Here is a 20,712-nt window from a genome sequence, read left to right on the forward strand (position 1 = left end):
TTGTCTTCTTACACGTTCAGACTCCGACCACATCATGCTTCTGTTCTGTATTTATAACTTGTGAATGATAAACGTCCCTTACTTGTAGAATCCGTGCCCTGTGCTTGCACCAGCTGACTGTGAGTATCAGCAATACGAAAAATATGCCGCAGAAACAGCCCCCGATTAGTCCAACTTTTCGCAGTATGGGGTTATGGGAGACAGGAGAACAGAGCCTGCAGAGGTGGAAAGAGATTTAGTATTGAGATTTATATTGAATTGTGCAGAAACTACAGTTACTATAACTGTTTCTTACCTAATGGTGACAGTGGAAAACTGAAGAGAGTCATATGTGATCGGATAATCGATGAGGGTCATCAAAGTCAAATATGGTGAACTTCCAGGAGTATGGAGAGGGCAATTATTGGATCCCCCTGCCATAAGAGTAAATGATAAGTCCTTGTCTGGCTCTGTAGACGCATGCAAGAAGCATCTGCACAAAAAGAGAATCGTTTTAATGATTGTAATATTGGACATCTCAACATGTCTTATTTGCCTACATTTTCATAAGTATATGTATACTATTTTACTAGGTTACTCATAGTGTATTGTATAGTTATTCTATTTGTTTTCCCTAGTATAATGTCTAATAAACAAATATTTCTTATTATGATTAGTATACCTGCTCCTGCATTTTTGTCTTCTACTACTTTTTGTTGTCTAGAGAGGGTAATGGGGAACCCCACTAAACATTTTGGTGACCTATGATTTGGTCTCAAACCATAGACTTGAGAATCCCTTACTTAAACTGTGAGGTCTAATGGGAAGCGATATTTGCCTGCATTGTGGGAATGTAATATACAAATATTACTCTGGGGTGCTGCTATTAAAGAAATATTGGTGAGAGTGGTCAAGTAACATACACTGCTAAATAAAATAGATTACGTGGTCAGTGACCTGCTTCAGGGACATTTAATAAATCTTAACTATAAGCAATCCTACCAGATTGCCAAACAAACCTTCATTTGTACTTTAAATTGATCTTAAATCAGGTCTGATCAAAACCCAGGAGACAAGTAGCCAATAAACAGGAAAGTACAACTGGGTCCTGATTTATATATGATTTTATTTACCACTTCATGTCTGAATGCAAAGTAAAGAATTAGTAGGCAATACATTTATCAATGTAGATATTGAGAAAGCAATCAGTAGCTATATATGAATATTGTGCTTTTCATGTGGGTGCAATTTGTATTTATGATAAGAGGTTCCTTTAATCTTAATGATTTTTCATTTCAGCTCTACCTAATTTCTGGCTTCTGTTTGCCTTTATCTGTTCTGTTTCACCTTTGCACTCCAGCATGTTGAGCAATAACTCCGACAATCTCGTCCATTAAAAGCATTTTCTTTTCTTTGTTCCATTTGAAACCATGCATCATTTTCACCTTCACTATGATTCCTGGTACTGTTGCAGAAGGAAATATGGTGGAAATGGACGCTGTGATTGAAGCAGACGTTGGGAGAGAAGGCTGACCAAATCCCAAACAGAGTCGACCATTCGGACACATTAGAACACCTTCAAAACCTTTCACCTGCATAGTACGACCATAAACAATTAATCAAAGGATCTTTATGTTTTGGAACTCTGCTCATCATCATCATCAGTTATGTATAGCGCCACTGATTCCGCAGCGCTGTACAGAGAACTCATTCACATCAGTCCCTGTCCCATTGGAGCTTACAGTCTAAATTCCCTAACACACACACACACACACACACACACACACACACACACTAGGGTCATTTTTAATTGCAGCCAATTAACCTACTAGTATGTGTTTGGAGTGTGGGAGGAAACCCATGCAAACACAGGGAGAACATACAAACTCCACACAGATAAGGGCATGGTCAGGAATTGAACTGATGACCCCAGCGCTGTGAGGCAGAAGTGCTAACCATTTAGCCACCGTGCTGCCCACCCAGTTAATGAAGAACAAAAAAAAAAAAAAAAGCATATATAATGACTACATTAAACATGAGTTCAGGCTAGGCACACTGCAAAAATGTCAGTCTTGCATCAAAGTCAACAAAAATAATAAATCTAATCATGTGTAACCTAAAATAAAGCAATAAAGTAAAATGATTGAAAGATTTTCAAAGAATAGCTGCTGTAAACGGCTTTCTAATCCTAAAAATCAGTCCTAGAACATACTGGATTAAAAAGAAACATAGTACCTCTATCGAAAGACTCTAAAACCTCATAATCTCTAAACAGATGTGGATCAATTAGAATAGATAAGTTACAAATAATAAGTATTATCAATTATTAAAAATAATCATACACACAAACACAGTGTAAACATAAAAACAATGTATCTGCATAAAAGCAGTTGCATATAAATAAGCAGACCTGAAACAATACCAATAACGGCTATAATCCTTCAATCAAATGACTTCCTAACTTAGACACTGTGGGCATAATTCATGTTCGGACAATGTTCAGTTGAGTAGCGTATCTTTCTGGAAATAGCTCTTCTCATGCTCAGAAACAGACCTAGTGCCAATGAACGCAATTGTATGCAATCCATGTCCATGTCCGAACACAAATGACACAATACTGTCTATGACGTTAGAAGAGGAAAGGGACGGACTAACATAGGCCATATACAGTAATGATGTGCCAAGACAAATGCAGACGAGTCAAGTCCTGGGTTACTCGTAAGTACGCTTGGTTTTAGCTGTATCAATTGCACTTTCTACATGCCAGGTGTAAGTACCAACTGATAGTGATGACTGTCACAGCATAGTCTTTTAAAAACTACATGTATGCGTGCCACTAGCTAGCACGGAGCATGTATGCAAGTAAGAGACTATAAAACCACATTGTATGGACAGTATGCATTAAAAGCATCTTTATGTAATGTTAAATAAATATATATATATATATATATATATATATATATATATCTACCATCATCACAATTTATTTATATAGCGTCACTAATTATATATATATATATATATATATATATATATATATATATATATATATATATATATATATAAATCCATTTTTCTATTAATGATTATACTATTAAGAGTTGCTCATTTATTTTCTAACTTTTTCTGCTTTCTGATATTACCTTATATTGCATATACGCTTGTGCGTATACTGTAGTCTGTTCTCTGTATTTACGTATGGCAAGTACTGTGTAGGCAAAGTGCACTTACACCCAGATTTGAGATACTCTTGGATGAGTTTGAAACTACACTCAAATCCCATGCTTTGTTTTTAAAATTTACGTGTAAGTTTTGTTCAGACTTAAATCCGGTCCATAAGATTGATTTTAATTAACTGCAGTGTGCTCTTACATGCACTTCCTCTTAATTTTAGGCTGGACATTGCGTGAAGCTCCAACAGCATTTCGCTATTAATTGAATTCCCCCTTATACTAAATTTGCCACATAACTGAATGTAAGTCTCCTAAATAGACTTCTGGAACTAGAAGTCCCACACAGATGGGTAATGGTGGTATTTCTCCAATTAGAAACACTACCCAAAAGGTACCACACTTTCAGAGCCGCTAAGCAGTCCAACCTCCTACTGCTTTATTTACACCCCTTTCAATAAAATAAACTTGTATTTGTCTCCTGAAATGCTGATTGGTTTAGCCTAATTTTGTCTTCAATTACCTATGTGTTTTAAATGTATCAATGTTGTGTGTACAAAGCTTTGTTTTTTTTATACATTGCTTTGAGTGCGCCTTCAAAACACTCTTCTCTACCACAGTGCAACATGGAGGCAGACAATAGGCCCCATTAAAATGTAGGATGAAACTTGAAGAACATCAGCTTCTTCACACAGCAAGGAATGCCTAATTTTATAATTTTTCTCTAATAAAAAGATCTTGGGGTAAATTTATAATGTTGCCAGTTTGCGGCGGTTTCAAAAGTGGACATGTTGCCTCTAGCAACCAATCATATTCTAGTTATTTATTTAATACATTCTACAAAATGACAGCTAGAATCTGTGGTTGCTATAGGCAACGGCTCCACGTTTCAAACAGTAACGGCCAGCTTGATCAATTTACCTCTTTGATTCTGCACTGCTCTGTATAACAAGGTACACTGGTGCTCTTACTCCATACATTGCTAGGAACACTTTCAACCACCCAGCTTTTTTCCTCTGCTCCTCCTCAAACACTGCCATTTTTTCCGCCAGAAAACCAAGCACACTTGTACAAATTGAGCCTCTTGTTAAATACAAATCCACTTTTGCACTGTGCAGTGGCTTTTTTCCACTTTATAAATTTCTCTTATGACTACATACGATGTCACTTTAGCGCCGTGGAGTGGCGGGTGGCTTTAACATACATTTGCAAATGTGTGCAACTGAGACCTTTGCATTTTTATCTACAGTAGAAATGGCAGATCTGTTGCTGGCTATAGCAATGTGCTGGGAGATCTCTCTGTATCTTTGTTCCTTTCAGGATAACCCCACCCTTTCAAGCACCTGCTATAGCCTATAAATTGATTGAGCAACTTCCACTTCTTTATTTAGCATTTTAATTATGTTAGTTTAATTATATTTTAAATATGAGTTGCCACAAAAAATGTAATTGTTGACAGTATACAGAAGTACAGTACAGACCACTTTGAAAGTGGTAATCTTGGCTACTCACAGCAAGCTTACACTGAGATTGCGGATGCAGCTGTAAGAAATGATGTACTCTACACAAGTGATGTTAATATATATGTATAAACTCCTTATAAGAAATAACTCACCCCTTACTGTAAATTATTACAGAGTCAAATCTGATTTCTGTATCCTGTATAAAAGCTCTGATTACACTCTTATGCTTTTTACATGGTCACACAACTCCGCAGTGGTTTCTAATATTGCTATAATTTACACTATGGAGTGATTTATCCCATGTATCTTTCAATTACCTTAATCAACTCCCCGGCTGGACAGTCTATCCATTCAGATCCTTGAACTTTGACTTGGAAACTGTTTGGAGCTAGGCAACGGTGTAGATAACAACGACCTTTGACACTTTCATGCTTTAATTCCTATGGCATATACAATAAGAAATTATGTATTTTTATATGCATATCAAATATATTACTGAGTAGGTAGTTTGGTTAAAAAGTTCTGTCCAATAAGAAGAACTACCTGTGACTAGTTCATAGACACGCATCACACCATAGTACCTTTACATTTTCCATTATACAGTTGTTTGTTTTTTTTATAATTCATTGTGTTTGTTTTCGTCTTCCATGGCAACAGATACTTTAGAGTTAATCCCCCCCCCCCTTCCCCAGCTAAATTGGAACAGAAAAAAACACGTATGGAAGGTATAAAGGCCAATCCCCCTTCCTCCATGTGTCTTCTTTTCTGTCCTTCTAATTTACTGAAGGTAGTTATTTTTTATATTTACTATAGGGCATTAACTGCAGAATTGACTTCTGCAATACCAAGAGGAGGTAGAGGCTCCTTGCTGACGCTCCCTGGTACTGTACAGCAGCACTAGCCAAGATTTAGGCAAGGGACCAGGCTGTCAAAGAAAATGCTTTTTTCGAGAGAAGCATCTTCCACCTGGGGACCATGAGGAAACAAAGCCACTAGGGCCTATACCTTAAAATTGGAGAAAGTCAGGGTATACCCATGTTTGGCACACGTATGTATACTTCCCCAAGGCATGTTGACTCAGCGGCGGTACATGCCTCAATAGATCAGGCTTTTTTTTCCTTTAAATTCACTCTTTTTTGAGACCAAGGGGTTCTTCATCAACATGGAAGAAAAAAAGGTCCCACTTGCACAATTCAGTGTATGCTCCAAGGAGTCTTTTTGCTTAGTTAATTATTTAACAGCTAGGTAGGGTTTTCATTGTTTCTGGCTTTCTTCTTTCAGCGCAAAATCTCCCATACCACAGCGATCCATAAGGAAAAAGGTAATTTCTGAGCTTATAGACTAGTCTGCAAAGAAACAGAGTTCTGGGGGTAAATTTATCAAGTTGCGGATTTGAAAAAGTGGACATGTTGCCTATAGCAACTAATCAGATTCTAGCTGTCATGTTGTAGAATCTGATTGGTTGCTATAGGCAATATCTCCACTTTTCCAAATCTGCAGCTTGATAAATTTACCCCTGGTTTGTGCAGCCTGTGAAACACATCTTTCAGGTGCATCGTCTGGGAAAGTGTGTGCAGTTGTGAGGAACAGCAGCCAGCAGACAAATTTAATCAAGTGGACTACTTTATAACTAAAGACAATCTTTGCCAGATGCAGTCTACAAGATAAGCCTGGACATGTTAAAGCAGTTAGGGTCTGACATATCTGACAGCTCGGCAGCATAGTTGGGAGAAATCTAGAGGAGGGCAATTTCAGTTTGGACCTGGTAGACAACCTTATTAAGTCCATCTATCAAGCAATGTAGATTAAAGTAGTAGCCAAAAAACAGATGTTAATATTTTTCTGGAAGCAAGGAGAAAATACTACTTCCATGCTGCAAGGCAGTTAAAGCAACACCTCCACATATGCATATATTGCACAAAAATATGGCTGCCAGTTACACAGGCTAACAGATCTCAGCATGTCATGTAAAGTCAGAGGGGAGAGAAGGAAAGGGCATTTCAAATGCAAATCTGCTCCATGTCTGGCTACATCATGTGTCATGTGACTGTGGTTGTCATGGTAGTCCATGACACTGTGAAGAATTCTAAATTATTAACAGCAATTTTTCATTGAATTGCTGATTTAAGGACATTATTATCAGTGAATGGGTGCACCCAGATAAGTTACAATCCAATGAGACCAGGTTTAGCCTTATTATTCTTTTTTTCCCTGAGTAAATCAAGTTCCAGGGTATACCTCTTGAGGATGATGCATCTGTTGCCAGAGTCGCAAAACAAAGGACAATTTCCCTGGTGGATGTTGATTGTGCAAAAGAGAGTATGGACAGGAAGATTGAAAGTGTCTCTAAGAAGCATTCATGTCGCCACAGGTGTAGCACTGTTACAGTCAGAAGTCCCAAACCTGGAAGAAGTCATGGTAGACAATTTCATGTGGGGACCTCAAGGCAGGGGGTTTGGCTGTAGAGAGGCAAGGAATTCCTGGGGCTTTCCAGATTTAACAACAAGAGTTCGTTCTTGTGTAGGTACAGTGGTAGGAGATAGGATCACCAGATTGTCAGAGGAATGACTCTTAATGACAATTGTCACACAGGGTCTTGACAACAGTTACGAGAGTGTATGCATTGGAATTCGTGAGATCCAATGCATACATCAGGTTCAAAGATCGATACCTACAAAGACACCATGGTAAAGAACTGCCATGTTGACCAGTCTGCAGGTATTGGTGCAACAGGAAGTCATTATTATTATTATTATTATTATTGTGTATCAAGGAAACACAGGTTCTTCAGGATCGTAGAAAAACATGAAGGGGGGGTATCCTATAGTTTGGGATTTACAGCAATATATAAAGGGGAAACCCACGATGGCATATTTACAGTTTAGTGTAATGAAGGTGGGGGATTTTCCCCATAGAAGCTGACCTCAAGGATGTATATCTTTATTTACCCGTCAGACCAACACATCAGAAATGTCTTGGGTTCCTAATCTTCAGTCAACATTTCAAATTCAGGAGCTTTCTTTTTAAGGTTGTCAGCAACATTAATGAAGTGCCTGATTGTAGTAATTGCAAAATTAAGAGAACTCTACTATAGCCTTATCTCAATGATATTTTGATAAAGCAGTATCCTAAGCAACAGCGCGGGTCTTGGTTGGATTTTCAGCAAGGACAAGTGTCACTTACAACAATCCCAGAGATGGAAATATCTAGGGGTTTGGTTAGGCACACAACAAAAGAGAGCATTTTTATCCCTAGAAAGAACATATAAACTAATTCAAAAAGTTCTAAGTTTGCAAACAAGTCCTTGGGCCACAGGTTAAGAGTCCTAGGCCTCATGGCTGCAGCCATAGAGACTGTTACTTGGGCAAGTTTTTTATATGAGGCACCCACAAAACTTCTTTCTCACAGTTTGGAACAGATATGTCGAAGTATGTGTTCAAGAGAAGCAAGATGAAATCTGCAACAATGTCAAAAAAAGAAAGCTAGACCATAGGAAAATCATCACAAATGGATTATCTGTACTACAAATGCCAGCAAGACAGAATGCATACCATGATTATCTTGACAGCCCAAGAATTATGGGAACGTTAGCCATACGGTCATCAAATGTCACCCAGGAAAACGAGATTTAGAAGAAATTATTTTTGAGAATACTGTAAACAAGTTAAGAAGTCCATAAATAGAGTTCATGGTAACAGCAGAGAATTTTAAGGTAGGAATATTTGTCTCATGACAGGGTGTACAACAAGATTGAAGCAGTATCTCTCTCAACAAGATGGGAGTTGTAGCTGGAGTATAAGTTTCCCCAAACCCTATGATTTTCATGGTCATAAGAAAGGACCATTTGAAGGTAATTCTGATTCTACCATTTCGGCCATGGAGTCCATGGCTCACAGAAGTGATCCAGTTGGCAGTAGCACAGCCATGGTATCTGTCTATATGCCTTAATCTTGTACATCAAGGACAAATATAGTATTCACATCCAGAATCCTTGAAACTGACTGTATGGCTATGGAACAGACATGGCTGAGACAACAAGGTTTCTCAACAAACCCGATATCAGCTTTATTAAAATCCAGGTCCACATCTAAGGTGTACTATTGAATCATGAAAACGTTCAGCAACTGTTTTAATTTAAGGAAGACAACAGCTGGTAATTCCTCCATTAGTCACATCCTGGAGTTTCTGCAAGACACATTTGATAAGGGCCTGCCAATGGACAGACTTGAAAGTACAGATGAATTTGATTCAAACAGATGGCAAAAACAATAAGACAGGTATTTGGACATTTTCTGGCACCATTGGATCTGAACATATTTCTGAATACATTTCAGGATAAAGTGGTGCTTAGGACAAATTCTACTTTTTTGCCCAAGGTGGTATAAGAATTTCATTTAAATTAGGAAAACGCCCCCCCCTTTCCTGTGCCCAAAGCCCATATGTTTGAAGGAAGAAAAATGTCACTGTATGTCAATGGAATTACCATTTATATATGTACGCTGTTGACATGTGACCTTCAGCTGTCTCTGGACCTGCTTCCTTTGCTGACGCTACATGAAACACTTGGAAGTTTAAGTACACCTTAAACTATTGAGTGGTAGCATGTGATATTGTACCTTTGTGAGGTTTGAGAAGAAGCATCGGCTCTGTGGATGGTAAATTTCCTCTGGTCCTTGGATGTCCTGCTTCAACCAGCACTCGCCCTGCAATAAATCGCATCATTTTCTTGCCAGGTGGAAACGGTACTTTGTCACAACAAATGTACGCTTTTAAAACTTACCCCATGAAGGAGTGGCTTGTAAATATGGCATCCATCCAGGAATGTATCGGTTGAGCAGTTACCTTTGTCCAAGTGCAGATGGTGACAGCCAATCTGACTGTTGAGAGAGAAGATTTGAGAACTTCATTCAATAACTTGTACCGAGCTGATGAGTCATGCAACTATTGGCAACACTCACCTCTCATCTCTGCAGAAGAAACCAGATAATGTTTCTTGACATGTAAAAGGAAGACCAAAGGAAACACCAGCTCCTGAAATCAATGTGTGTGTTAGCATACATGTCATGTAATAATTTCTACAGCGTTTATTTAGCAGGAGATAAAGTTAAACCCCTGTGTTCTGTGTGTTCTAGAGGTATTTGGCCCTAAGTATTGAGATGATAATAAACCTTTACCCGACCCTAATTTTATTGTGCTCTCACCTTTTCCCCATATAAACTGATCATTCATGGTTGTATTAACCCTGTACCAGCCCATATCTTGAAAGGCAGCCAGTGTCATTGGGTCAATGTATGTTAGGTGTGGAGGACTCAGTGAGGCTGTCAGGATCGATCCTTGCATGATTCGTGATTCCCAATGGGAAGAGGATGGAGTTTCCTGTGGGAATCGAGAACAACATTTACACAGGCAACGCAATAGCAACGGAGCATCTTGGGTCACTTTCACAATTTATTTGGGTGAAAAATTTATAATAGTGTTGTTGCAATACCATTCTTATATGAAAAAGTCTATCAAATAATTTCACATATTGTTCAGCCCCGCACCAAAAAATGTGCTTTAGATTTGTAAAAGTATTTATCTGTTCCCACCACAGCACAGCTATTCCATTGCATGTCAATAGATGTATTAAGGACCCATGTATGCTCCTTACTGTATAGCAGAGTATGGGATTTTATGGGGGATAGCTTAATCTGGGTCATTATCTGACGGTGGACATCTACTTCAACTATTGCATGATAATATTAAAATGACCAGTACACAAAAATTGTTTCAACCTTATCCCCCATTTTACACCTTTGGTATCCTTTCACTTGGCAAAACCATGGACCTACATATACTAAAATATAATTTCACAATCCACACTATACATAATGGAGTCTACGTATTATGGCAAATATGGATAAAATTGTGGCGCCTATCCATTCTTTCCTTCATATTTGTACACTTGTCCACCAGTTGTGTGGCAGGAGAAGAAGTCAGGGCGGAATGAGGATACGCGATGGTAATGAGATCAATCATTACGTGCAACTCTATTCCCTCTTCCCTGTGCTAAAACCATCTATCCCTGGTGCTCTACTCCAAAAATGGAGCTCCTGGACTTTATGTACTGTTACCGTATTGTCCAGGGGAATTAGCTCTATTAGTAGCCTGTTAGTGGTGCAATGTTTAGGTGCCAAATAAGGATCTCCAGCCAGCAAACTTTTCAACATGCTTTAACAATCTATTAATTGAAAATATCAAATGCCTAGTCTCATTTAGGGTACTGCCTCACTTATTCAACCCTCTTGAACACATGTGCAGATAATCTTCTTAATAGCCTCTCTCAGGACTCTGCTGTCTCTCATTCTCTCTCCAGGGGGTATATTTACTAAAATGCAGGTTTGAAAAGGTGGAGATGTTGCCTATAGCAACCAATCAGATTCTAGTTATCATTTATTTAGTACATTCTACAAAATGACAGCTAGAATGTGATTGGTTGCTATAGGCAACATCTTCACTTTTTCAAACCCGTAGTTTAGTAAATATACCCCCAGGACTCTTGTCTCTCAGCCTCTACTGGACCCCTGCTCAGCTCATCCCCTGAGCTGTTTGTCTGCCACCTGCAGGTCTGTACTGGGGCCTCTCACACCACACCTTTTCAATTCTGTGAGGGAGCTTTCCCAGGCCTGAATGGGTGGCCAATCAGCATCAACTAGCTTGTTATTACCAAAGTACATTAGCATATACAGCCTAATATGTCCTCTTTCAATTACTTTACTGTAGATGAGTTGTAGGTAAAAAAAGAATGTCTATTTTAGTTTTTTCACTAGTGTTGCTTAGCCCCAAATCTAAATATGTAAATACATTTCTTATAGGATGAACCTGATCATACAACATCTACTTGCCCCGTTACCTGATTCTCCAGGGGAGCCCCAACATTGCCTCCACCTAGGTGCTCCCCCATTTTCTGCATTACATTTGGAGTGTAAATACGGAGTTGACCACTTTCATCTGTATTTGTCACACGGGAACGAGAAGAGCACTCATGTCCTGTGGAAACGTACATAAAAAAGCTGCTTTAAAGGTGAGAGAAAACAGGATCTGATCAACAAATCCTAATGGTGACAAGGGGCATATAGGATTAGGTTATACGCAGCGCTGTATAGAGAATATGTAATCATACACATCAGTCCCTGCCCCAGTGGAGCTTACAGTCTATTTCCTACTACACACGCATACACAAACTAGGGAGCATTTTGACAGAGGCCAGTTAACCTTCTAGAACTGTGTGAGGAAACCTACACTGGGAGAACATAAACACTCCACACAGATAGGGCACTGGTCGGAATCAAACTCCTGACCCCAGTGCTGTGCGGCAGCATTGGTAACCACTAAGTCACCAAGCTACTGCAGCAGTGACAGTTGCAGAGTTCAGATAAAACGCTTTGTTTTAATTGGTTTAGTACTGTAGTCCGCCATCTATGTGGATTCTTAGTAGTAGCCAAAACACTGTTTTGCTATTTTTTTACACTGATTACATCTTATAAAAGTAGGACACACTGGGACTTATTCAATAATGTAATGCAAACAGCAGTAATGTTCTAAAACCAGTAGCAACAGATGTGACTTAAGACAATGGACACTTGATTTGATGCTATGAGTTACAGCACATTTTATTAAAAAGCCCTGTTTTTTATAGAAGACAATTTGTTATGGACAAGCTAATGTAACCCCAAGAGATATGACATTGGAAAATTAGTATTACCTGACTCATGGAAACTACAATCTATCCAATGCTCAAAAAGTCTGCTTGAGAATCCAAGGGCGTGAAGCATCTCATGTAGAGATACCTGCAATAAGTTTGGATGGAAAATATTGATCTATGTGATTATGATATGAGTGACAGATGGAAATAAATTGCAAAGTGTAAACAGAAATCATTTTCACCAGCTTATCAAAATTCTGTCATGTTATAGATTGCTATTAAGTAAATGAAAAGATAGTAGTGATCATTAATATGAAAGTGTGTCTTGTATATCTCTAGATTACACAATATCATACCTGTACAATGTGACTATGCTGGTACACTCCTTCTCTCAGGCGCTTTGGACAGAACACAATGACCCCAGCAATAGGACGACCTGATTGGTCCAGCTGACAGTATGATGCATAGGCAATGACTAAGGGCTTAGAAGATGTGACACAATGAGCTGTGAGAGTAGATATAGCATTGGATAGAGACTAAGGGCTAGATTTACTAAGCTGCGGGTTTGAAAAAGTGGGGATTTTGCCTATAGCAACCAATCAGATTCTAGCTGTCATTTTGTAGAAGGTACTAAATAAATGAAAGCTAGAATCTGATTGGTTGCTATAGGCAACATCCCCACTTTTTTAAACCCGCAGCTTAGTAAATCTAGCCCTAAGTATTATTTCTGATTTTGGCACACAGTTTATGAATGTACAGTCAGAACAGCAAAATAGATTATGGTGAGTTCAAAGTTGACTAATACCTTGCACATAGGTACAAAAAAGCTATAGATAAGAATTAACGTACTATGTCACTAGAAACATGTTCAGGAACTGAAAGATATACAGAATAAAATTTTACATTTATCAAATGGAGGTTCCCCAAATTTGAACAAGCAGATAAACAAAGAACAAAACAAAATTTCAAAGTAAAACCAAAACCAGTTGCACATTAATGTGTAACAATAGATACATCAAATTCCTGTGGAAAAGAGACCAATTTAGAAAATTAAAGCGAAGGTAATGCAGTAAGCACAGTTACACTCTAGGGGGCGACATACAAGGTACTTCATTACAGTTATTCTCAAGGATTGTTTTATTCATTTCCCACAATGTATTTAAGTAGGAAGGTAAATATCATAGATGCCTATTTATAAAAACCCACTAAGGAAAATAGAAAATCTAGAATATATGATTATTTACATGCTAGTTACTTTATTCTTAAAGTTGTGTGATACATACTAGGATAATGTGCAATGCAAGTGTCTACATTCTAAACAGTCAAATATAGTAATGAAAGAAGTTTCAGAACTAAAACTATTCTGTTCATCACAGGTGTTCCCTTCATTACCATGTGCTAGAGCAATTACATTTTGCATTGAAAGTGTTGGTGTCTGTATTGTTTGTATGACACTTAGCCTATCTGTGTTACACTCTTTTTACTTATTAATTAAATCCATTGATGTTAAAATGCACCTTTAGCAAATGGTGATCTGCACATCAATAGAGGGAAATCATGAAACCAGAATATGACTGTGCTAGAGAGCCACTGAAACAGCTTGATATAAGTAACTGTTGAGCAGATGAATAAATAAAAACAAATGTATTTCTCACTATGATAAAAAAAAAAATCAAATCAATTTCTAAATGAGTATAATATACCTTAACAAATAACTAATAATAAAGTATAAACTCAATGGGCCTGATTTATTAAGAAAGTAAAGCAGAAAAATAAAAGTAACTTTGTCCCTTGGCAAAACCATGTTGCATTGGAGGGAGAGGTAAATTTAAAACGTGGGGAGTGATTTATAGCTGGGGTAGGACATGTCCTAGATTAACGTTAAATTTAAGTGTACACATAAAGCTATCAAGTATTTGTGTGCTACATAAATAAACAGACAGTATTTAACTTATGTGCAAAGTAATAAACTAATTTGCACGCCTTGCATTGTAACATGGTTTTGTCCAGGAGAAAATGTACAAATTTTTTGCCTAAATTTCCTTAATGAATCAGGCCCAATGTATCATATGGATTCTTCATATTTATTACATATACGTTTAGAATCAATAGACACATATAAAAAAGTGATTAATGGATGATTAATCGAACAATTTCATGGGGTATAATGATGGGTATAAAATATGAACTGATTTAAGGCTTATATGTAATAAATATGACATTTTCAAGGCAAAAGTGCGTGAAATTATTAAAGTGAATTTATCCTTTCATTTTATTTATTCCTTAAGGTACATTACTATCCATTTAGAAATTAATTTGTTTCTCTTTTATCCAAGTAAAAAGTACATGCATCTGTATACTTGTTCTTATTGATTCTGAATTTGTTGTATAGCAAGCCAGTGACCCGCTACTGCGGTCATATCGCTTATGGTTTAACACAATATACAAGCCTGTAAACATTTTAATTTAAACAGATATATACCACATAACTATAGCACTTATTTTAGTCATTAAATATTAGAACCCTTTTAAGTTGGACTTGTTATGTTTTTTAATTGATCCTAATTCTTGTTAGTGGCCCCTCACCTGTAATGCACATTTCTCTGTCTGTGCTACCCTCACATACAACAGGAAGTCTGTATCAGGAACCCCGCTTCCTTCTGGAGTCACAAGAGTTGGCTCTGTCCCATTCATTGGCCAAACTTCATATCCATGTAGATGAGACTCTGGGATCTATAGGGATAAGTATGTCAAAGTAGAATGGTGATGTCACTAGTGACCCATGAGTTATCAATATTTCAGCTACAGTCCTCATACCACAACATCTAGGCAACGTTCTCCGTAGTAAGACATGTCTCGAGATCCACACCTGAGAACAAGAGGCTACAGGTTCAGAAACAGATATAACACAGCTGAAAGGACATGCTTGTGGACAGCTCGTCACCTATAAATGTGCCTGTAATGAGATAACCTGAGGCAGGAGCCTTAGAAAGGTTTGGGGGGGCTGCAAAATATTGTGCAATTAAAAAATAAAAAATTTTCTTGATACATAAGTATAGCTTAGTTGTTTATACCTTATTGGCAGATGTAAAATGACACCATGTGTATTTTATAGTAATATAAAGTGGTCGTTGTGGAAATTTAGAAATGGCAGAATGGAAAATGTAATAGGAATGTAAGTGAATGTAATTTGATAGCTTTACAATGAAGACAGTAGGAGAAGCGGCGGTATGGCATACCACCGTATACCAGCCCACTTCCACCAATGCAGTGGCGGATCCAGGGGGGGGGTGGGGGGCACACTGTGCAGGTCCGTTCGGCAGTGACAGTGTGCTGCCCGGCTGCTCTGATTATGTTTTAAACACAATCAGAGCAGCCGGGCAGCACACTGCCACTGCCAAGCAGATCTGCACATGCTAAGCAGCCGCCGGCTGCCTTAGAAATCAGAAAGGGGGTGGGGCCTAAATCCCCCCCCTAAAATTGCCCCGGGTAGGTCCGCCCCTGCACCAATGGTAATATGTATAGGTGATACGAGAGGTGCCATTTCAGTGGATTTAAAATCTCACCTTTTGTAGTTGGGAAGTGAGGGATCTCCCCATACAGAGCGACAGAATTTATTCATATCACGATTCAGAAGTAATGGTCCCTCAGATCTACGCACTGTATGAAACAAAGTGTCCAAGATTAGGCCCTATACGCTCATCTGTCCCCTTAATGAATGGGCTGGACATTGTGATTCCAGGAGAAATCAAACTGGGGTCTGAAACATTAAGCTTAGTTAAACTTACAGTTAAAAATGAAACCCAATCACTTATAATAAATTTTCTAAATTAACTTAACATCATTATAGCCAGGTATCCACTGATGTTGCATTAACATTTCTTTAACGCTAGTAAAAATGCGAGGGAAATCACATGTCAAACATTGGACATGCGTTTGTTACTAGTGTCTTAACTAGTGTTTGTAGCTCACTGTAGGCTTCCACAATGCATATACTCACAGTTGGTGCATGTGGATAGAACAAAATGTGTTCTGAAAATCAGAACACAAACGAAACACTACCACAACACTAGCAAACACTACAAACAGCGAGTGGATATGGTGCCACTAGAAACAATGATTTATCGAGTTATACCCATTTGCGTGCATTTATTTGCATTGTAAAGCATGGTGGCACAATGGCTAGCATTGCTGTCTCACATTGTTGGGGTCATGAGTTCTAACCAGGGTGTGTTGTATGTGTTTACGTGGATGTCCTCCGGTTTCCTCCCATAGTCCTAAAACATATCGGTAGGTTATTTGGCTTCTGACAAAATGGACCATATTGTGTATGGGAGGGAATTAGATTGTAAGATCCAATGGGGCAGAGACTCGTGTGAATGACTATTTCTTCTCTGCACAGCACAGCATAATATTATTGCTGCTCTATCAATTGATAATAAATCATAATAATTGCTAGTAAGATACATGTAGTTAATGGGGCCTAACAGCCATTTGTAAATTGTACTGGAGACAGTGATAATTTTGGTACAGGGAGGTTGTGTTACCTGGTTGCAATAAGTGAATATTTTCAAAAAATTACAATTGTAGATTTGTCTACAATGTTAAATGTAATACAAGCTGCTGAATGTCCTAGCATTAGCGTTGAGTTTTATTTACACCTAGATAATAATGTAAAACACAGTGCTGCATGAAGTTATAAGCATTTGTGATTACAAAGCAATATTTTCTGGCACAAAGGTTATGAGTACCCTGCTCAGAAAAGTCTCCTCTTCTAATGTGTCTTGTACACCCACATTGGACACTGCAGTCTTCTGATGAATGAATTGTGCTTTATCTCATTCTGAACACATTTCTATTGATATTTCAGTCTTCAGTATGGCGCTCACCTGATAACATGTTGGCGATGGTCTTGGTTACATCTCTTATGGCTGACTGTAGTTGTGTGTTCTGTGCTGGAGAAAGGAGGGCACTCTCTCCTGGGAGATACCACGGGGTCACCCTGAGTGGCAGTTGAGGAACCCATGATGTGGCACGAGAAGATATTCTAGTAGTATGGGGAAATAAAGTTGGAGGAGACACCACTGGAGTGTCTTTTTGTACAGCGTCATGGAGACAGACTGAAGAACATAGTTGCACAATTAAAGACAAACAAAGGGCATAGACCACAATGCTTGACATGGAGAGACAAAATGCCAGCTTGGATGGCAAGATGGTTAAGAAGAACTAAAGACAGAAAAATATACACTCTAATTATGCTGTATGCTGAGAATCAAAACATATCTTCTAGATATATTTATTCAATATGGGACAAATACTTGCTCACCATCCACTCATCCAAGTACACTAGAATAATGAAGGAAACCTCTCAATTGTCCTTTCTGCCTGACTGTCTGCTCTGTCCTGTATCATCTGTAAGCTTTGGATGAACTCTGCCAGACAGAAAGTTGTGGAACTGGTTTCTGTAGCTCAGGAAGTTAATGATCAAAAGAGACAGAGGGGCAGAGAGCGTGAAAGAGAGGAGGGTGCTAGTGAGAAATCATGAAAGAGAGACAGAGCATGAAACTGGGAGACAGAGTTGAGGGTGAAGTTTCTAGAAAAATATGGGCTAGAAATATATACAGTATACTCATCTGTTATAATAATAGTGTATTATTGGTATGTACTGGTACGATCAATCTGTGAATGTGTGATTATATAATGTGCTGACTATATAATCTGTATTTGTTATTAGAAATCACCAAATCTTGGATTCTGTTTGGATCTGAGATAAATCCTGAAGATTTTAGTAAGATTTCACAATCCTTCAAATTCAGCCAATGATATTCTGATTTCATGCAGTTTTACTGTTCAGGTTCTCATTTCCACAAGTTAAAATTTACAGATTTGTATGACCTTCCATTTAACATATAAATTATGGTTTTGGTTTTATTTGAACTGAAGCCTAAAATCTAGATACAGTGCATTCTTAGTTATTAAGAGGTCTCCTATACACCATACATTATATGCCTAAACAACAATCAGATCATGAAACAAAACTACATTACTTTTTAGTATACCTTCAGAAACACAATATTCATGTATCCAAACTATGCATATCTCTGTGTTTACACAGCTCTGTATAATCTCAGGAAGAGGGCAATGGCTGTTTCTTCTTGTTTATTCATGTGTAACAAGCATACAGATTGACAGCAGAAACTAATGAATTGGTCAAGCTAATCTACCCATCTATTTCATTTAAAGGACTCTCACCATCAACGCATTTTTTATTGTGTCGCTGAAAACAAAATCTAATTTAAATATACAATTTATTTAATCTGCAAAAAGTGGTTTGGTTAAATGTAATATTTTGTTTCAATGTTCCTTCTCTTTAGTATTTTTCTGCTTATGTAGAGTTTTTTAATAACGGACTATCCTCTGTGATTTGCAAGATTAACTCGCAAGACACAATGGAACCGACGTCTTATCCTGCGCCTGATTGACGTATATTGCCAGCTGGAGCACACTGACCTCCCTCTGTCAAGGCAGCCATGAGGAGGTTTTCCCTTCCAGCCACCTAGTTTTTAGATTAGGTGAGTGGCGAGGGATAGGCAAGTAGAGGTTATATGGGTATGCTGCAATTGTATGTTTATACCCTGTTCATTGATTTTATATATATATTAGAGATGGGCGGGCTTGGTTTCCTTGAAACCGAACCCACCCGAACTTTGGGGTTCTGAGTACCGAGCCATGTCGGCTCGGTACTCTCGCAACTATTCGGATTCCAAAATGAGTCAAAACGTCATTGTGACGTCGTCAGATCTCGGATCTCGCGAGTTTTGGAATCAATAAATACCCACCTCCATGGCGATCTAGCGCCTTTTGAGAGAGGGACAGAGAAGGGTTAGGTCACAGTATAGAGCAAGCAAAGTAGAAATAGGAGGGTGGGTATTTTTCTGAATTTGCACTACAAAGTGTTTGGGGTCTCATATACCCCCTTATAAAAAAAAAAAGCTGTATTTTCTGAGTGCTGAAATCCTAATATAGCAATGTGTTTTTCTAAATTTGCACTACAAAGTGTTTGGGGTCTCATATACCCCCTTATAAAAAAAAAGCTGTATTTTCTGAGTGCTGAAATCCTAATATAGCAATGTGTTTTTCTAAATTTGCACTACAAAGTGGTTGAGGTCTCATATACACCCTTATAAAAGAGCTGATTTTTCTGAGTGCTGAAATCCTAATGTAGCCCTGTATTTGGAAAACCATGTGGAAACTTGCTTTGCAATACCTAAGCTGCCCACCCTCCAGTGGGTACTCAGAAAGAGTTTTCAGCACAGCCGGGAACCTTGTCAGTGATCGATGCAGGAGATTACTTCCTAAAAATGTGGAAAAGATGATGTTCATGTAACACCCCCTTGTGTATTAAGCGTTGTGAGGGTATATATATATATTGAACCACGCAGATGCTTCTCACCTTGGTACTTGGTTTTCAGTGCCTCCACCCGAATCTCTGCTTTCTCTTCTGGGGGGTGTTCAAAAGATACACCAGGGGGAGATTCGGGAAACCCCCTGCCCAGTATTAACACTCTGTGACAAAATGTGTGCTGCAAAAGCCAGCCAGGCACATTTATTTAAATGGAAATCCTAAATGCAGCTTTGTAATTTTATAGAAAAATATACTTTGGTATAATTTGAAATAATAGTGCAAACAATACAATACAGTAATAAAACAAGTGTGGATGAAAGTGGCGCACCACTTCTTACTATGCACACCAAGTTAACACAAAAACTCGCAATAAATCAATAACAGCATACAATATAATATAATATATAACAATATAACCATTAACTGTCACAGCTTTATACACATGAAAAAATATATCAGATATCTTACTTGCTCCTGATACTGTGAATATCTTGCAGGGTGAATTTATATATTTTCCCTTATAGCCCTACAATGTACTGCCAAACACACACAGCAGTATTCAAACACACCACACAAATAGAGCAGTGCACTGCAAGTTGGGGCCCTTCTGTATGTATGCAGCATGGCATGGAAACATCATGTGTCCAGTTTGCAGATTTTGGAGATCTTTAAATCACTTGCAGTGAGGTACAGCAGTCACAGTATGCAGACCCTCCTCTAGCAACAACTGTAAAATCCTTTCTAATTTGTATCCTGGGACTTGTAGTTCCACAAGTGCTGATTAGACACACACTTGGTGCATATTTACCTGCCCACCCATCTATCCCTAACTCTTCAGCCCTTGTGGCCAGATATAGTCCAAACCCCACTTGAACAACAACAGATAGATAAAAATAACCAGTAACTTATCTGCACCAGTGTGTCACAGGTCTGAACTTGATTATCTCCAAAATGGCTGACTTGTAAAATGTCCTTCTTCAGAGATGCATGCAAACCTCCTCCTACAGCTTC

At 38.3% G+C, this 20,712-nt stretch overlaps 1 protein-coding gene across 1 annotated transcript; it reads right to left on the reverse strand.

Annotated features, from left to right (window-relative positions):
- Positions 1–7: 7 nt before the first annotated feature.
- On the reverse strand, positions 8–17,736 carry CIROP (ciliated left-right organizer metallopeptidase). The gene is made up of 15 exons (XM_075211403.1): positions 17,186–17,736; positions 15,863–15,956; positions 15,114–15,165; positions 14,883–15,029; positions 12,653–12,778; positions 12,357–12,441; positions 11,505–11,641; positions 9,814–9,988; positions 9,571–9,643; positions 9,393–9,489; positions 9,229–9,315; positions 4,930–5,052; positions 1,327–1,571; positions 296–472; positions 8–215 (listed from the first exon to the last, which is right to left on the reverse strand). The coding sequence occupies exons 1-15, from the start codon at positions 17,475–17,477 to the stop codon at positions 17–19; spliced, it is 2,109 nt and encodes a 702-aa protein (XP_075067504.1). The 5' UTR covers positions 17,478–17,736; the 3' UTR covers positions 8–16.
- Between the last annotated feature and the right edge of the window lie 2,976 nt (positions 17,737–20,712).

Source organism: Mixophyes fleayi, chromosome 1 (genome assembly GCF_038048845.1).
Source record: "Mixophyes fleayi isolate aMixFle1 chromosome 1, aMixFle1.hap1, whole genome shotgun sequence".
NCBI lineage: Eukaryota > Metazoa > Chordata > Amphibia > Anura > Limnodynastidae > Mixophyes > Mixophyes fleayi.